Source organism: Hippopotamus amphibius, chromosome 2 (genome assembly GCF_030028045.1).
Source record: "Hippopotamus amphibius kiboko isolate mHipAmp2 chromosome 2, mHipAmp2.hap2, whole genome shotgun sequence".
Lineage (NCBI taxonomy): Eukaryota > Metazoa > Chordata > Mammalia > Artiodactyla > Hippopotamidae > Hippopotamus > Hippopotamus amphibius.
Genome location: NC_080187.1, coordinates 159,941,632 through 159,962,164, shown reverse-complemented (window position 1 = coordinate 159,962,164; position 20,533 = coordinate 159,941,632). Strand labels below are relative to the sequence as shown.

The following is a 20,533-nucleotide window of genomic DNA, read 5'->3' as shown; positions in this document are numbered from 1 at the left end:
TGTTGATCTCAATTGTACCTATTTCATTGTTTAGCTCCCACAGTGTACTCAAAAGTTTGCCATCTGTGTAACTATCTTTGGAAAACAATGTAATTCCAGAACAAAGATCTAATAACAAAAGTGAGATAGATCAATGTTTTCATATATATATATATGTTTCAGACACAGACACACACACAGACACACACACACACACACACACGAATGTGTTAAATAACTCTTTGGAATATCAGAGTAGAAACTTAATAGACCAGAGGAGAAAATTAAGATTAGGTTGCTCTGACCTCACTGAAGTAGTCCCCTGTCACGTGACTATATGTATCTCTCTGTGTCTGCAATACACATGAGGGTGACTTGGCAGTTCCTGAGGGAACGTGGGACAAGCAGAAAGACTGACTGGAAAAAACACACAACTAAAACAGAAGCCTTTGAGTTTGAGAAAATAAACCAACCTCCAAATAGTAAACAACTCAACAATTAGATAGTCTACACTTGTTATAATCATTTCTGGGAAACCAGGTATTGGGAAGAAACAGGTCTACATCCATGCACAGTCAAGATCTAGAAAGACATACATCCATTTGCAGAATCAATGGGACTTATAGTACCTAGTACTAAAATCCCTTCAAGATTGACTCCTACTTAGAACAATCAGGGCAGCGAAACTAGGCCTCTTTGGACTTCCTTCTTTTTCCTTTGCAGCTGCTAGGAATAAAATGGAAGGTTCCTGGGGTAATGTCTCACTTTGGTGGCAGGAGAGCAGCAATGATTCTCCTCACCATCAATGACATGTATTGGGCATGGCAGGAACTGAACCAACTCCTTCAGGTCATTTAGGAAGCAATATATGCTCTAGTGTCTTGATGAAAGGTTTAGAATTTTTCAAATTAACATTCAAAATTGAAAACCAAAATAAACGTGCCATTCATTCACTCAAGTCATCTATTCATTCAACAAATGTTTATTGAGTGCCTATCCTGTACCAGATTTTGTTTTAGGCCCTGGGGATATAGCAGAATACCAAACAGTTCAAGATTCTTATCCTCGGGAAGATTATTGTCCACTGAGAGAAATAAGAGCATGTTTTAATATCTGTCATTGTTCTACATTAAGTTTATTTAACAATTAATATTATGAATTCTTACATTTAAATAAACATATCAATGTTACAGATCAATAAAATATAAAAACTAGGATATTTTCTTTTAATTTATGGCTATTTTCCCAGCTGTGCAACGTTAATAAAATATATATTAAAAGTGTGATTCCCTCATGTTCATTCAAATGCAAGAATACATAAATTCATATAGACTGCACATATCATAACAAAAAATGCAGACATTTTCCAATGCAGAAATAGTTAATTTCCTAACAGCCTATACATACTAATAATCACCACAACCCTCATTTTCTCCAACCTCGATGCTTCTTGTATTACAGTTCTTTGGTTTGTACTTCCCCTTTGGTCCTCCTCTGCTGCCCAACTACTCAGAATCCATCCATCCATTTATTCATTGCACAAATATGTCCAGAAATAACTGGAGTGAGAACCTCTAAAACCCATTTGCCCTGTCTCTTAAGACCAGAGTTTCTCAAAGGATGAAAGAGACCTAAGACTTACTTTTTTTTTTTTCCCGAGACTCTCCATTTACTTTATTAAAAAGTAAAGAAATGCCAACTAACAGTTATTAAAAGGTAGCTTATTTTAAATGCCTAAATTTCACATAGTAATGCTTTTAAAACGCACAACTGCAATGACAAAAGCAATGACTTTACGTCTAGCTTTATTTGAAAGAAATGCCAAAAGTTTAAATTTACAAGGTCCTCTGCAAATGTAAAACCACATTCAAAGGGCCTCCTTATCCTGCTGGCACCCTTTCCCTCTTGGCTGCTGGCACATTTCTGTCTCATTGCTAAGGAGATGCCACCAGGCTATCTCCACATATGAGTGTCTCACTCTCACTCCCCACTGCTTACAGCCCTTGAACCCTCCAAGGAAGCTAACCTCAGAAGTGCACAGGACTTTTCTGGTGGTCCAGTGGTTAAGAATCCACCTTCCAATGCAGGGGACATGGGTTTGATCCCTGGTTGGGGAACTAAGATCCCACATGCTTCAGGGCAACTAAGCCCACGCGCCCCAGAGCCTGCACGCCACAATGAAAGATCCCACGCGCCACAATGAAAGATCCCGCATGCTGCAACAAAGACCCGACATGCTACAACTAAGACCCAATGCAGCCAAATAAATAAATAAATACTAAAAAAAAAAAAAAAAGAAGGGCACAGGATCCTCTATTTGGGCTTAAGAGTCCTAATCCTGGGGTTCAGGGCTCCTATTAGTGATATTTCACACTTATTACAGGTTAAAAAAAAAAGATTTTTGTGGCTTACCTACAAATTTCATAACATTGTTCTAGAAGGAAATGCACCCCGATTGCAAAAAATGAACCTAAAAGTACAAATTTCTGGAACATTACCTACACATCTAGGGTATTACATCAAACTATATTTTCTCAAACATGATAACTGCATTTTTTTCTTATATATATATATATATTTGTCTTATATGTTCTTCCCATATAACTGTCTTATTTTTTTAATTTTAACTTGCCCACAAAAAAACTTGCCATTCATTTATAACTTATGTAAATAGTGGACAGTAACAGACTTTCTTTTTGAGTTTACAATATAAAATATTTCTGTGTATAGCTGCACACCAGCAGCAACTGTGCATCTTATATTGATTAGATATTTGCTTTATAGAAGCAAATCATACTGTTTAGCATAGGACCATTTTCATTTAGACACCTTTGATCAAAAAATAAAAGTTTTATTTTCAGTACTGTTCTGAGAAATTATCATTCCTACAAGGAACATTCCCTCCACCAATGGCAAAACAAGGTACTATGAAAAAATTCAAAGGACTTGGCTTCTAAACTAAATGGTCTTTTCTTTACCTCTGCCACACTGAGGGCTGGTTAGGCAGGGGCACAAAAGCAAAATAGGTCTCAGCAGAATTGTATTGCTTTGTGGAAAATGCAATTTAAATAAAGACAGATTTAGTGAGTGGCTACTATATTCTAAGCACTGTGCTGAGCCTAGAGATACAAAATAAATAAGACTTGGTCTCTACCTAAAAGGGGCTCACTCTTCGCAAGACTTAAAAACAAGAAATAGATCCTGCGTAATCTTTTTAATTAATCACACATACACACACAAAAAACTAAAGTAATTGTGAAAAGCATCTATGTGGAGTGAAACGTAATACTACATAATATATAAGCAGACCAATGAACATTAAAAATACAGATACTACTGGATAATGGCTATTTAAATACCCAATGCTGAATGGGAAGATGATACCTTTTTAAACCAACGAATATATAAATCCAGCAAGGGTCACTAGACATCATCACTGCTGCCCTTTTTTTTTTTTTAAATAACTTAGGTGCCAGTATCTCTACTTTTCTTTCTTTTCTTTCCCTTTTTTGCTTTTCTGTTGGCCTTCTAATTTCCAGCATATGTGTGCTTGAAAGTATAGAAGGTATAGGCTAATACAGATTTTCATGAAAACATGAAGGAAACAAAAAGTCTTATCATTTCTTGATGTATCATCAAGCAAACACTGAGACTATGTTGCACTGTAAAAGAAAGTTGCTGATATGCTTTACAATTTTGATATCATCACAGTCCTACTTTCAACTTAAAAGAATATAAAAGAAATGTGTTCTTAGTGCAATGAAAACTGCTCAATCAAAAAGAGTTGCTAGTCTTTAGTACTTCTTATATTAAGTACTTTAAATATTCACCTTTTTTCCCTAAAATTTCATAGCTATATACATTTCTCATTAAAAAATAATTTGTTTAATTTAGTAATCATTTTGGAAATAGCTTAAAAGACATGGGAAAGTTATACTGCCATCTTGTGGTTAAAGGTTCACGTATCGCAACAAGGACTTAACTGGTATTTCCCATTAACTCCACAACACACTATGTATTAATCTAAAGAAAACCAGGCCCTAAATTCAAAAGCACCAGAGAGAAAATAAACATTATAGCAATAGAAATACTTTCTTCCATCCCTTTTACTTACATATAGCATCCTATTTTTCCATATATAGCTAAGAATTATAATGAAATGGAAAATTAATTCTAAAAGTACAGTCCTCCATACTTTTCAAGTGTGTAATCCTCTATGATCTATGTAAGGCACCTGTTCCAAATGTTTTACAATGGTGGAATCTAATTAAAAGTCAAGACACTTCTACAACTAACTCTGTCATCAGAAAGCTTTACCTTTTTTTTTTTTTTTTTTTTTGAGCAAATCACCAAAACTATAGGAAGACAGCACCATCTGTAGGTCTGCCCAAGTACAGAATGAAGTTCTTAGATGTTACTGCCCACTGTGATACAGCAGCCTAGCAAATGTGCTACCCTAGAAGGAAGTTCCAAAATAATCCTGTTCATTCTTGAATCTTTCCGAAGCATTTTACTCTATCTCTGAATCATTCTCCAAAATAATAATTGGATTCAACAACAATATAAACAACAGCCACAGCAACAAGAACTAAAAAAAGTTTCACATAATTGCATTATTCTGATTTTGGTAGACTTGATGATTCATAAATATAGGTAACTTTTCAAGAAATATTAGGACATTGGCATGTCCTCTCTCTCTCTCTCACACACACACACAGAAAATGTAAAACTTTTTGGTCACAATTCTATTTTAGATGTCATTCAATTCTATTGAAACATATATTTCATTATTCTTTCTCCAAAGTTATATCTTCTCCCAACAATAGTCCATTCTAGTTTTTACAGACATTCAACTAAATTCACCCTTGTGTCTAACCTAAAGCTACGAGATTCATACAAATAAAAAGGCTTAAGACAAATCATTTTACACAACTTAAATGCCCTCCTTTTTCACAGATAAGCTTGTACAGTCAGCTCTGGGGTCGCTCTCACTCCAGTGAGTCATTCCAGTGCCTTAACTAGTTGTATAAGCGTTCAATAAACAATTACCTGAGGACTGAGGCTCAGCTCATTCCTAATTAATTGCCTGTAGTAGCTGATAGAAAAGATGTAGCCTGGTAGATGCTGACAGAGCCCCCTGCTGGGTAATGTGGAGAATTTCATACCAGTGCTATGGCTGGCATTTGAAGATCTGGCAAAGATAAGAAATGGCCAGTTGCACCAAGGGTAGACTCTGTTCATCAACACACAAGTTCCCAGAGCAGCTACAATATTTAACCCAACCAGAAAAAAAAAAAAGAGAGAGACCTTATGAAGGCAGTACTCTGTGTGGGGCTGCTAACCTGACATCTTATTCTGCAGACTATTATACAAGGCAGGGTGGGGGAGCGGGTAGGAGTACCAGCTTTGAAAGCAGAAAGAACAGAGTTTGAGCCCATGCTCTGTCACCGGCCTTGAGTAAGCTACTTAAACGTCTCTAAGCTTCACTCTCCTCATCCTCAAGAAATGACAAATTAATATTGATGATTTAAGTAAAGTGCTTTACACACAGTAGTCATTCAATAAGCGCGAGCACTTAAGATTTATCTTATCGTTTCCTGTTTGTCTTATTGTAATTATTGACTAGATAATTACGTAGGATCCACCCAACCCAAACAAACACCCAGAGAAGTTCATTTGCAACTTCTGAAGATGACCGAAAGAATGAAAGAGAAAAACTGAACTCAGGATAAGGACAAGCACAACTATATAACAAAGAGAAAGTGGTATTTGAGGGCCTAATATTAGTTTCAAAATTTACCTCCGAAATATTTTTTAAGATCATTAGAATCCACATGGCTCATGATTTCCACATTATCTTTACTGCATAGTTTAGAAATTCAAGTCTTCGGGGCACAGAGAAGTTGGAAATATAGGTTGGGGAGTTACCTGCACATGGATAATACTGAAGCCAGAGAGTAGGAAGACAGCAGAGTGGGGATGGGTGGAGAACTCAGAACGCTGAAGAACATCAATTTTTGAGGAACTGGCAAAGACAATAAAAGAGTGATCATATATGGAGAAGGGGGTGAAAATCAACAGCAGAGACACTGTTAAAGAGAAAAATTAGTTAGTGATGTGAAATTCCACCAATATTAGGTAAAATTAGGGATGAAAACCAGTAGTTAACAGTTTCAGCAGAAACATAAAGGCAGATATGCCAATTAGAGTAGGTTGAAAACTGAATGAGGAACTTTTCACAAAGGCTGACAAAGAAAAGAAGAGAAACACAGGACCATAGCTTGAGGCACGGCACGTGAATTTGAGAAGCAATATGAAGAGAAAAACACAATGAAATGCCTGTTGTGGGCTGACTTGTGTCCCCCGCAAAATATATGTTCAAGTCCTAAACCTGGTACCTGAGAATGTGACATTATTTGGAAATAGGGTCTTTGCAAACATAATCAAGTTAAGATGAGGTCATAATGGACTGCAGTGGGCCCTAATCCCATGAGTGCTGTGCTTAAAAGAAGAGGGAAATTTGGATACAGACACAGAGGCAAAGAGGGAGAGAAAGTCATGTGATGACAGCCAAAGAACACAAGGACTGTGGGCAACTGCCAGAAGTTAGATGACAGGCATGCAACAGTGCCTCCAGAAGGAACCAGCCCTGCCCAACACTTTGATTTCAGATGTCTTACCTCTAGAACTGCGAGACAATGAATTCCTCTTCTTTTATGCCACCCAGTTTGAGGTACATTGTTCAGACAGCCCTAACAAACTAACAAACAAGGACTGTTGATAATAATCTAGATACAGACCTACTAGAATATTTACAAGGTATATAAATCATGATCACATCAAAGAATGGAAATAATCGATACAAACATAATAATTCAAAAGCAAAAGGAAAAGAAAACTGGTAAGAAAAATGAGTTAATATCTGGAACAATCATAAAGAATCCTATAGAAGCCCCTTAACCTGGTTTCATTCATTGCCATTTTAATCATAAAGGTGTTTGAAAATCTTTTTTGAGTCTCTCTTTTGAGTCTGGGGTCCTGGAACGAAAGATGATACATAAGTTGTAAAAGTGATCGTGGGCCTCTCACTCAGAAGGGGGCAGAGACTGCAGACCTGAATGTTTTCACCTTATTTCTTAAATGATTACAACAAAATAAAATATTGTTGAAAGGAAATATTATTGCAAGTATCAGTTGTCTGATGACTAGAACCCCAGTATACCTTTCTTTCTTCAGAGTAGGACCCTAAGAATAATATTCTGTGGCTTGGACTTCTGATATTTATTCATTACTACAGACAACAAACATTTCTGAGTAGCTACTGTGCTACACCTAAAACACCAGATTCTCAATGATCTGAGATGTTGTAGTCAAAATAGTGGTGGGGCACAGGGCCAGGGTGTAGGGAAGTGAGGAAGGGCTGGTTTAACAAGGTGTTCTTAAAATGTGTAAAAGTTGTTTTACATTGTTATATCAATTGAATCATGTGCCCACATACTATACTTACATTTTCAAAATGTTTCAGTGAAGGACAATAAAATAAATCCTTTGAAATGTCCTTACGTAATTCACGTTTTGTTATTAAATTCATATTTTTGAGCACTAGGTTTTTTTTTGAGAGACGACTATATTTCAGTTAAAACACATCCTTTAAAGGTATTTCATAATTGATTTGAGCAATAGAGTTGGTTCCTCCTATGTGGTTGAAATAAGGGAAATTTCTCCTCCCTAATTACCCAGATAATGAGTTCCAGCCTCCCTTTGATATGTCATAAAGGCTCACCTGCTTCACTACAACTCGCTATTTATTATCAAACAAATGCAGTTTGCCAAATCCTGAATTTCCAAAGGTGCCATTTATCCAAATCACATGTGTGTCCCCTTTGCACCCATTCTGAAAAAGAATTTTCCTTGATCAAAATTTTTAACCTTGATTACCCCCCGGTGCATCAGCCCTTTTATTACCAAGTCCAAATTAAAATCCAGAGAACTACTAGTATACATACTGCCTATTAAGACATTTCTTTCAACTGTATTTTAACTATTTTGGGTTAGAGTAAGAAAAGGTAGAAATCTTGTGAAAATGATGACACATAAGATATATAAGATCAGGAGTTTAAAAAATAAGATCTGAAATTATGCTATACCTTCTTAATGACCTTTTTAAGGTTGAAAACCTTGGACTCTCTCCCATCAATATGTTTTATGTATACTCTCAATAGCTAACCTCCTAGAAACTATCCATGAATCCCAGTTTCCCTCCTCCAGAAAGTCTTTCATTTCACTTTCTCATTTGATCCCTTGAAGATCATTAATAAGATAACTATACAAAGTACTTGAACTGTGTTTAGTACATAACTGGAAAACTTATTTCCAGGATACTTTGTCTAAACAATTTGACTAAAATATCTCCAGAGAGATGGACAAAATAAAAACAGTGATTGAAGATGTAGTAGGGTGTTTGCCTACAAGATACAGGGGACTAGGATGGGGCTGAAGAGGAAGAAACAACAGCCTGGAAATCATGGGAAGTAAATCAGTGTCCTGCCAGCATGGTGATCATGTAAAAGATAGATGGAGGAGAATAATTCTGAGTGGAACGTGTAGACGTCAAGGAATATGAGTGTAAGATTTTGGGAGGCAGGAGGAGGAGGGTCCTAGTGATGCCACTGTAGAGAAGATTCAGTGTGGACAGGGCCTAGGTGTGCCCTTAGGAGAGAGCCTGACAGGCCTGGGCAAGAGCAGGGTCTCTCAGGGGGCCAAAGGGAGAGACCCAGGGAGATTCTGTTGAGTGCCAGAGCCCTGTGAGAGCCTCTAGAGAATACCCATTTGAGTGGGCCTAAAAGGCTCTTTTATGCATGGGAAATAAGAACCCCATGAGCTTTGGAAACACATGGAAGAGCCCAAACTGGTCATCTGGTGAATGGGAGGGTCTGAGGTGGAGCCATGCTCCTGGCTCCAAGGAAGAGATGCGCATAAAAGGGAAACCTCCCGGAGCCCCAGTGGGAACAGACAATGGAATGATGTGGGACCTGGGGGTGCTGAGGCCCAGAGATTTTGGGAGTCTAGCAAGCTTGGGGGAATTCTGTCAGTGTTGCTGTCAGGTTTGCTGCCAATCCACTTAATGTCTTTTTCAAGAAGTAGAAAAAAGTTTCCCTTCTCCTCCTTCTCACCTCTGCTCTAGGGTGCATGAAGATTATGAATCAGAGTATGGGCTAGATTTCAGCTCCCACTTTCTCAAGCAGCCAGAGCCCCTTTACAGCCCACCATCTGCCTAACTGTACGTAGAGGCCGTAACTGACTTGAGAACTTTCTTTTCACTAAATGCAAACCACACGGAATTATTTGGAGAGAGCAAGATTTGCAGAAAGACTGTAAGGATTGTATTTGTAGATAAAAGTTGTTTTAAGGGATGTAAACTAATAAAAGAGAGAGAGATTATAAAGGATAGTAGACTTGATCTCTCCAACTTCTAAAAATATCTGCCAATGGGAATAATATTTTCCTAGTCTCTCTCCTATCCTGTTACTACAGAAATGATTGCATGCTTGTGCAACTACAGGAAAGGTAATTAGGCCCTCCGGGTATCAGAGTTTCTTCATTCTGGAGGTGTGGTGAGGATTTAAAATGTTGATACATGTAAAGCTTAGAACTGGGTATGGCACTTAGTACTTACTCCATAAATGCTGGCTATTTTTATTACTTGTATCATTCAATGTTAATGAGAATGTTAAAGCTGGATGTGTCTATAGAGGCCATCTGGGAGCATTTATGCAGAAAATGGTTTTCAAGTCAGGCCTTGAAAATGGGCAGGGTTTCAATAAGCAGAGAAAATTAGGGGAAGACATTCCAGGCATTGAGAATAAAGGTGGAAATGTATAGGCAACATTCAAGTATGGTGAGCAGACCTATTGAGCAGAAACCAAAGGGAATGTATAGCAGAGGACAGGAAAATAAGCCTGAAAGCTAAATTGAGGGCACACAATTAAGGAGTACAGAATTCACTCACCTCTCTCTGGTCAGCAATGGAAGCCAAGAAAGATTTAACTTGCAACCTTCTGCAATCTGGCTCCCACTCTACAAAATCTCTTTTCTCAAAGGTCTACTAATGCAGTGCTTCTAAAACTTGAAAATACAAACCAGTGACTTGGGGACCTTCCTAAAATGCAAGCTCTGATATGGTAGGTCTGGAGTAAGCTTAGCCTGAGAGCCTACCTTTTTAACAAGCTTCCAGGTGCTACCATGCCCCTCCTGCTGCTCATCCATGGACCACACTTTGAGTACTAATCCAATGGCCTCTTCTCCATCTCATCCTTACCCTCTCTGCAGTGTTAGGCCTTGCTGATCTTCCTGATGCTCTCATCACTGGCTTCTATTTGCTCACCTGAATTTATGCTAGTACTTGAAGCTTGAGAATGCAGACTAGGAGCCTGCTCTATAAACCTCCAGTACATGTTGTCCTGTCTTGAGCACAGCTTTCATCATATAAAACAAAGTTGCCATTGGTAATAATATCCATACAGAATAGCTATAGCTACAAACTCAAGGCCAGTCTTTAGATGTGTATTGTCCAACCAACTATCAGTGCATCATTTGGTCTTTAAAACCCAAATATTACAAACAATCTTTTAACAACAGACACATGTATTGTTATAAAAGCCACCTTTGCCCTTCTCATCATGTGTTTAAGCTTCTTTGGAGAATAATCTCCCCTGAGGTCCTCACCATTCCCAGTGGGCACTGGCTGCAATTGATTGGTGCAGATGTGAGCCCCTGACCAATACTGGGTTATTTTGAGTCTTTCCCCAGCATTTTACACTTGGACCGGAAAAAAGCAAGTCAGTCTCTTGCTCTCTCTACAGAAGTCAGGAGCTTTGGGGGATAACATTCTGCCATGTGGACTGAAGAGCAGAAAACAGCGGTCATCTGTGAGAAAGAAGACGGATGAAGATATCAGAAAGAAACAGGGAAATATCTCTAAAACTTGGCACCCTGACATCCTTGCTCATCTCCACACAGACCGTGTAGGCAAGGCTTGACCACAGTCTGTCCTGAGTCTTAGCAGAATGCCCAGTGATTTCTTCTAATCTAAGGGAAAAGATAAACAGCCTGGTGAGGAGCTGCTGGGAGGCTGTTTCACCAGTTATCTTGTGGAAGACTGACACAAGGCCATTTCTCATCCATCTGCCTAGTTTCAGTTCAGCACAAGACTTTCCACCTCATTTCCACTTAGGGTAAAGCTGCAGACTTCAGCGTAAGTCTATAAAACTGATTGGCTGTGGTTCTGAGGTGGCTCCTCAACAACAGAGTGACCCATCGCTCATACCATCTGTCATCTGGCCTCTTCAGTTCAGTGTTGTCTGTGGAACAAGGGGCATAGAGAACGGACACCATAATGACTTGCTTTTGCTGTCTACGTAATTAACTGTCTGAATCCATTTGGGCATGTTTACTCCTCATCGGGCAAGCCATCCTAACGGCAATAGAAGTGTTAACTTGGGACCCTATGATTAGCCACCACCCTGCTGCCTTGGAAATGCATAACCATTTGGCCAAGGGAAGAAGTAAGAAATGGCAAGGGTTCACTTCCTGAGATCCCCTCAGTGCTCCAGCTCTTGATTACAGTCAGTTCGCAGGAATGCATCTCAGACTCTGAATTGCATGAGATACCCTAGTATTTCTCCAGGAAACCTCTCCAGCTTCTTCTTTTTTTTGTTTTTTACCTTAAGAAAGCTAGAATGTATTTTTTATTACTTTTTATTGACGTATAGTTGCTTTGCAATGTTGTGTTACTTTCTGCTGTACAGCAGCAGAAAGTATTTTCAGCTTTTACCATCAAAAGATCATATTGGGTTGGCCAAAAAGTTTGTTCAGGTTCTTCCACAACACCTTACAGGAAAACCCAAATGAACATTTTGGCCAACCTATGTAATACATACACACACTGGTGCTGCAATTGATGACAATATCAGTAATCAGAACTTCAGTGTTAGAGATTCAAATGTATTTTCTGTTTTTATTAAAATTCTGCCTCTTGTATATTAATTTCTTTTTGGCCCTTCACCTAGTATATGTAACGTGATTAGCCTGCCTTTATTAAAGTCTAATAAATGTAAAGTTTTATGAAAGTGTTATTGGCCAAGTGAGAAAAAAATGACTTTCACTATGATGAAAGTATAAACTACTCTCATCATTTATTAATAGTAATTCCATAGTACTAAATATATGTCAACTATGCTATGTTTAATTTATAAATGTACTAATTTTCATTCATATCAGTTACAATTGTAAGAATATGATGGAATACCACATTATATGTACGCCAAATACGTATCATCCCTTGAGTTTAGCTGTGTCTAATACCCAGAATGATCATCCACGCCAATGTACAGATGCTTATGAATCACTAGTCATAGGTTAGGATGTTCACCAATTAGCTTCACTTCCCTACTGGGTCAGCTGAGTTTTATTTGATCAGGGTCATGGACTCTGAATCAAGTAAGCCTGGGACAGCTGGCAGAGTCTTGTACATTATGGAAATTTGACCAAAATGGTGAATAAATTGGTGCAAATTCATCATCACTACTGAGAAACAACTAAAGCAGTAGAAAAGTGAGGCCGCTGACATCATAACAACGAATAGACATAGCACAGTTACATATAAGAAATGAATGCCTTGATTGCCATATTAATGAGACATCATCTTTAGGAAAGCGTAGAGATTGTAAGTGATACAGCTGGCTCCCTGTGGTGCTCCTAGATGCAAGGAAGTTCTGACATAACGATGACGAGTCATAACTTGTAATAGTCCTTTATAAAAAGCCCAAATTTGTTTGAAAATAAAATTTCCTAGTCAAACATTAGACATCTAGTTATCTTAATATGATGTACTAGCATTACCATAGTACAATTTATTAAGAGAATATTTACATTTATAAAAATGTTTTATGGTGAGGAGTAAATTATACATCCATAATAAAAAAATGCATCACAGTACATAAGACTAAATTTTCAATCAATTCATAATTTATATTTTAAGATATCTTTAAAATACGTTCACATAACATAATCCCGTGGGTTAGTAACTTTCTCTAGCCACACTGTCATTATTTCCATGATTAGTTGTAACAGATGTCTTCCTAAACATTTTTTCCCCACAACATAACTCTCCCTAAATTACTGTGAGCCTATTATATCAAAGGTGTTTATATGTGTTAACATATTAATTTCAGTATGCTTTTTAAGGCACGAATAGCTGCAAGCAAGCAAGCATGGGATGCAATAAGAAAACCTGTGGAGTCCTGAGGGACATACTTTAACGAGGGAGGTAGGAATCATGTAAGAGCCGAGCTAGCTGGGGAAAAAAAGAGACTGCAATTGATAGCACAACTAAGTCTGACGCAAACTGGATCACTTCAAATAAAAGTCAGCCAGGCAAAAAGGCCTCCTCAGAGTTGCGGGCCTTGGGGCTGCCTACCTTGCTTTACAGGCGGGGAACACAGGAGGCGGGGAACCCGAGAGCGGCCGGCGCGGGCGCCGCGCAGACTTGACCGGGGACACCGGGCGCCCGCCGCCCGCTCCCGGCCTCCTCTGATCGCGCGCTCCGCGGGCGCGGGCTCGGGCTCGGCAGGCTCTGCGCCGGGAGCGCGGAAGGCGGAGGAAGCGAGCTAACTTCGGTAGGGAGACTTGTCTGAGAAACGTTTTCGGAAGACGCGAAGGGAAAAGCGACTGGCCCCCAGCGGGACGGGGCGGGGCGGCCTTACCAGCGGAACCACCGGCCAGGATCTGCCGAGGAGCCTCGTTGACGAAGCCGGCAGCCGGCTTGGCCGACATCTTCGCAAGTCAGGGGACCACCGCGCCTGAACGCAGGCAGGCAGAGCCTCTCCTGAGCGAGAGAGCCGGCGCTGGGATGGGTCCTTGGGCCCAGGGACTCCCTGTGGGGCGGCAATCCGGCGACTGCGTGGAGGCGGCGGGCGGTTTGGGCCACAGGTTCGCCGCGTGATCCCCGGCGGCGGGTCGGGACCCGACTGTTGCGCTCCTTCAGGGGCTCCCTCTCGCCCCCGCCTGGCTTCCTGGGCTCCGGGAGGTACCCTGGAAGAGAAAAGACCCGCGGATGGGGTTGGGTTGGTCGACCGCAGCGGTTTGGTCTCCTAGATTGGCGCCCACGGGTTTCCCTATCAGGAGCCTTCTGCAGAGTTTGTCAAGGTGGACGCCCTGCCTCTGATAACGCAAGTAAAAAAGTGACCCTGGCCTAGAACTCTGGAGCCAGGGCCCCGGCAACCCTTGCGCTCTGGAAAGCCAGAGTCCAGTGCAGTTCTAAAGAAGGGACAGGTGAATACATTCCTTGGAGTTAATTGTCCTGAAATTGAGGGCTATAGCAACTAAGTCAAACTGAATCCAATTTACAGTTATCTTACAATTGAGCTAATGTATGTGGTACTTTTCTAAGAAATGGTTTTGGCTTAAGAGAATTTATCTCACACCTCATTAACTTGAGTTTTATTAACTGAAAGACCAAAAAAAAAGGCGGCCTTATTACAAATAAGTCTCTTCTATACCTCATGTCCGTGGGCATCAGTGTAATGTGTGTGTTTGTAAGAAAAGCAAATTCATGTTCCAGCCCTGACCTAGTGAATCAGAATCTCTGGATATAGAGCTCGGAAACCTGTGTTTTAATAGGTTCTTCAATGATTGTTATGAATGTTAAAGTCTGTGAACCACTGACCTAAATAAATCAAGGAACATTAAGGAACTACCAGTATATTCTCCTCTATAAAACGTTTAATTATTCATACTAGCCCTTTAGGATAGTTAGCAAAACAAAAATACTGCTTTATACTGTTTTTAAGCCACAAGTTGCAAATGCTATGAGGGAGAGACACAAGATTCTCAAGTTTTAGAAAAATACCTGCCACACCCCTAACAGGCAGGAAATGATTGGAGTAAAAGGGAGAATGAGAAGCTTTGGAACCCTTATTGTCATATTATTTCTTAAACATGGTATTTAATACTAAATATATTCAGTTCAAACCATATAAAATTGACATTTTTGAAGGTCATTGACTATCAGTGATATATAATAAGGTTCAACTTATATATGATTTCCAATTAAATGCACAAAATACAGTAATTGGCTTTATACATTTTATTTCTTATGCTGAGCAATTAAAAACATAATAATGATATCTGGCAAGATTATTTAAAGTGAAGCATTGGAGAGACTTGCTACCTACGTGATCAGATGCACAAAAACAAATTTTCTCATATTTGATTAAAACTACTTATTTTGAAATATTTACCAAGAAATAGTTTTCAGAAATTTTTGCTATTTAGATATAGTAAAAGCTTTTGAGCGATGTTTCAGTCTTTTACTAATTAAATATGAGGTCTTGAGTACAATATAGAATCACTTATTCATTCAGCAAATATTGAGAACCTATTATATACTAAGCACTAAAATCAGAATTTCAGAGCTCATAGAAAATGTTTCCTTCATTCATTTTCCATTGAGGAAATTAAGTTTCCCAAGATCACACCATAAGTTAATGGTATAGCTGGGATTCAATTCCAGGATTCCCTCTTCTAATAGCCATGGGATTGTAGATTTAAATATTAACCACAGGCCAAACTACATTCAGTCACACTGAAACTTAAAATAATTAAATGCTACCAAAATTAATTTCATTTACTCATATTTGAGTAGAGAATTTTTTTAGAGTTAATTTCTTGGATTATTAAATACTGTTAAACCCCAAGGCACACACTGAACCAAATTCTACTTTCATTCATTGAGAGTTTACTAAGTGTCAGCATTATGTGCTGGGAATGTAACAGGTAACCCACCCCGTCCCCTGCTTGGAGCATATAACTAATAGAAGAGATCATACCATGTTGCAATGTAAGTAAATTTTTGTCTTCCCTAGATTATTTCAGGAAATACACTAATACTTCCAGGTCAAGATTTAAAGACAGCCTTTTGACATCATCCATTATTTCATGAATATCTTTTTTTTTCATAAATATCTTAATTTCTGAATATTTTAACCTGAGGAGGTGGGTGCAAAATGGTGGTCTTGCTAAGACCTCAATCTCCCAGGATCCCTATGGATTCAGTCAGACACTCCCAGACATCTTTCCAAATACACTGTTAGAAAATTGCTATCTCTTTTTAACCTCTCTGCACTAGAACAGATTTATTTGAGTAAAAAAAAGGAAGACCTGATATTACAGGTAGTCTAGTCCTATACCTCTAGGTTAGCTGAGAGATGGGGCCTGGGTATAAGAACATTCTGGAGCTTGGGACTCAGCCAGTGTCTATCCACAGTCAACAAGTACCTACTGTGCTAAGAGCTCGGTTATGGGGCATAGCTTTTATCTGCAGCGAAAGTTGCCTATGGCCAGTATTGGAATGCTGGGAGGTTTAGCTCTGGGAAAAGTAAAATTTACTTGACCTACTATTTCAGATTCCTTGGACACACTCCATTGCATTACTGTTTCTATTATTTTACATAATGCTGTAATGTTCTGATATTACAGCAAAACTGCTAAAGTATCAAGCTTATATTTTTTAATTATTGATTTATGTAGCTAATCTTGGTTGAGAACTTCATAATTAAATTATTGATTTATCAGTTTGCAAAGTGACTAGAAACTAAACCTTTGGGAACCTTAAAATACTTACTGAACAATTTCTTTAATGTCTTTTTGAAATAAAGTTTTTGTTTTAGGCCATTGGATCAGCTGCTGTTCAAGACCAAAACAATAATGACTTAAACAAGATAGAAATTTATTTCCCCCTCATGTTATGACACAGTTGTAAGCCACAAATAAAGCTTGGGCTAGCAGAGAGGAAGAAGGGTAAGAAGGGTAAAGAAAGCCCTGGAAATTACATAAATCTCACTGATTAGAACTTGGCCACAAGGGCTAAACTAGTTACTAGGGGCGTTGGGAAAGGCAGTATTTTGCTGGGTGACAATGTATCCAGAAAACGTATGTATTGTATATACCATTATGAAAAAAGGGAAAAACATATTTGGAAACAAGAAGTATCAACCACAGTTTGGGAAAAAGTTTAGGAACAAAGAGCTATACTTTAAAATTATAGTATTTGCTCATTTTGAAAGAACAAGTCTAAAGTTTATCTTCAACTGTTTCTAACTAGAAATATAATCCCACGGTACTCAATGTACTATGACTGGGAGCCACATTTAAAAATACCATTCCTTGAAAGATACATAGCCATTGTAGGCTAGAGACTCTTTTCTTTAAGTGTCAAAACACACTCTCTATATATAGACACACACATATAAATGCAGGCTTTGGCATGCATGGAGCCCATCCATGGAATAGGGTAAGAAGTTGGGAAGAATGGTCTGTGGATACTAGATTAAGAAATCTTGACCAATAGAAGAGATTATAACTTTTGAACTATTCAAAAGACCTCTTATTCTAGAATACTCTTATGCAAAAGTATTAGAAGTATTAAAGAAATACTGTTTGCAAATGAAAGACTCATGTGCTTTAAAATCTGCAGGTCTGAGGATCACTGCTCTAAATTCTCAGTAATTTATAACTTACAGATACCAAGGTATCATATTATGTAGGACAGACCTTAGGTTCTGATGTATTAGATTATCCCATTACCTAACAGAGCATTTCTAAGTTCCAAGGGACTTTAACTGGGCAGTATGAACAAAGTAATTACTTCGGAAGCTTTTTTCAATATATTATGGTGATATGATAAGAACAATACTTAGAGGCCACTTATATCACAGAGTTCTGTTATTTGAGATATAACTGTGAATCTAGGAGTTAACATCTCTGAGCTGTCAACATGCAGAAATCCATGCACTTTCCTCCTAGGAGTTCCCCTGTGGGAAGACATTCAGGAACCTTTTTGATGTGGGCCGAGTGATGGGATTCTTGAGCAGTGGAGGAGCTGAGGGTGCGGGGCGTGGAGACTAATATCACCCTGTTTGGTCCTGAAGGACGGCTGGTTAGCCAAAGACGGGTACGATTCCTCAGAGGAGGAACAACCTAAGACAGGCACAGCCGCAGAGGGGCCAACAGGGGTGGTGCATAGAACCTTCCTTATATCACCGTGTTTGGCCCTGGAGGATGACTGGTTAGCCAGAGACGGGTAAGATTCCTCAAGGGAGGAACAACCTAAGACAGGCACAGTCGCAGAGGGGCCAACACGGGTGGGGCACAGACCCCTAATATCTGAGAGAGGTCTCCTGCCCCCAGGGCTGTTTTGCTCTCCACCCCCAGCTCCAATCCACACCTGCTCAACTCAGACCCAGGAAGTAAACAAAGATAATTGCCTCAATCATGTGAGGCCTTTGACTGTTTATGAGTGTAACCTGAGAATGTTAGCCCACGAACTCAATAAAAGCAGCCTGGGATGAGTCAGCGGGGCTCTTGATCCAAGAGGTCTTGAGCCCCCCGGTCCCACTTTTCTCTTCAGTCTGTGTCTGTGTCTTCTTCAAGCTTGCGGCACCCGTCACTCACCTCGAGTCGCCGAGCTGGTCTCGGCAAGTGGCGCCCAACGTGGGGCTCCAAAGGCTTGAGTGACGAAGGTTCACGGAAAGTGAAATTGATAAAAGTAAAGAATTGGGAAGTGCCGTGAAGCCCCCAAGAGGAGAGTAAGAGGCCTCTGAAAAAATCCTGCCAGTAAGTAAATCTCTTGGGTAGTCTGTGTTCGGGGTAAAATATGGGAAATAAAGTTTAGATTAATATCGACCAGATGTATGCCTGTTACGGCAGCTCCTAAGGGCAGGTGGAGTAAAAAGCAAGTGAAGGTCTTGTAAAAAGCAAGTGAAGGTCGATTGTTAGAAATTCTGTAAATAATTGAGAATATTGTACATAGTTTCCTTCTTTAGGCTAACACTGGGTTTATGTACTTAGGGATAAGGTTGGGAGCAAACTTAAAAAACTGCATTCTAAAGGGACTCCCGTACCAGGTTCTGTTTGGTCAAATGTGGTCTCTGATTAAGTCAGTATTAGAGCCTCTATTAGAGCCTCTATGGGCTCCTGAGGGCTCAAATGATAGCTTTGATGAAGAAGCCGGTCCATCAGAGGACCAATGGGCATGTGTGGTGCCAAACGAAACTGAAAAACAAAAAGGAATTAGAATTCATACTGAAGTGATTGATAATGACTATACTGGAGAAATTAAAGTGATGATATCAACTTCGGTTCCATGGAAAGCCCATCCAGGTGATAGAATAGCACAGTTGCTTATTCTGCCATATTATAAGATTGGCAATAGTACAAAAGTAAGGAGAACGAGAGGCTTTGGAAGCACAGGAGAGGCTGGAGTTTTCCTCTCTGAAAAAATTTTAGAAACACGCCCAACGTGCTCAGTAACTATAAATGGAAAAGCTTTTAGAGGATTAATAGACACAGGTGCTGATGTTTCAATTATAAGCAGTAATCATTGGCCTTCTCGCTGGCCTACTTGTCCTGCAGACATTACAGTGGTAGGTTTAGGTAGAGCTCATGGCTTGCAGCAAAGTGCTAAAATATTGCCTTGTATTGGCCCAGATGGGCAGCCAGCCCACTTACAACCCTATATAGCAGACCTTCCAATTAATTTATGGGGAAGGGATTTATTGCAACAATGGAAGGCTGAAATCCACATTCCAACGATAGATACTTATAGTATGCAAAGTCAAAAAATGCAAATAAATCAAGGATATCAGCCAGGGTTAGGTCTTGGTAAATATCATCAAGGGAAACTATTTCCCATTCCAGCTGAAGGTAATGCAAATAGAGAAGGTCTTGGATATCAGTCTTTTCACTAGTGGCCACTGTTCGTAAAAGCTTACTGCTTCCCCCAGCACCAATCCCATTGACCTGGAAAACTGATACACCTGTATGGGTTGAGCAGTGGCCTTTAACCATAGAAAAGTTAGAAGCTTTAACAGAGTTAGTGACTGAACAGTTAGAAAAAGGACATATTGAAGAATCTTTTAGCCCATGGAACTCTCCAGTATTTCCAATAAAGAAAAAAACTGGTAAATGGCGTTTATTAACAGATCTCAGAGCAGTCAATGCCGTTATACAACCAATGGGGGCCTTACAACCAGGCCTCCCATCACCTAATATGATCCCTGCTAATTGGCCTTTAATAGTTATTGATCTGAAAGACTGCTTTTTCACCATTCCATTACATCCCAAAGATAAAGAAAAATTTGCTTTTTCTGTGCCTGCACTAAATAATAAAGAACCTCGAAAAAGGTTTCAATGGAAGGTGTTACCTCAAGGCATGTTGAATAGCCCTACTATTTGCCAGAATTTTGTTGCTAAAGCCCTTGAACCAGTACGACTAGAATTTCCTAATTGTTATCTTATCCATTACATGGATGATATCTTGTGTGCTGCTCCTAATCAAGATTTACTTACTTCTGCGTATATTAGCATGCAGCTTTGCCTTGATAGAGCAGGACTTAAAATAGCTCCAGAAAAGGTACAGATGCATAGCCCGTATCAATATTTGGGCACAATAGTTGCTAGAACAACTATTAGACCACAAAAGGTGGAACTGAGGACA

General features: G+C 39.3%; 1 protein-coding gene across 4 annotated transcripts in view; it reads right to left on the bottom strand.

Annotated features, from left to right (window-relative positions):
* The window catches only part of SLC25A21 (solute carrier family 25 member 21), a 478,694-nt gene that overhangs the window by 443,842 nt on the left and 14,319 nt on the right, over positions 1-20,533 (bottom strand). For 2 of the 4 annotated variants that reach the window (XM_057720563.1, XM_057720567.1), the window contains exon 2: positions 13,743-14,070. In XM_057720563.1, coding sequence (XP_057576546.1) covers positions 13,743-13,812 — 70 coding nt within the window. In that variant the 5' untranslated portion in view covers positions 13,813-14,070. Of the gene's footprint in view, positions 1-13,456; positions 13,667-13,742; positions 14,071-20,533 lie in introns of those variants that run through there. The other 2 variants (XM_057720564.1, XM_057720566.1) reach the window with 1 other exon arrangement.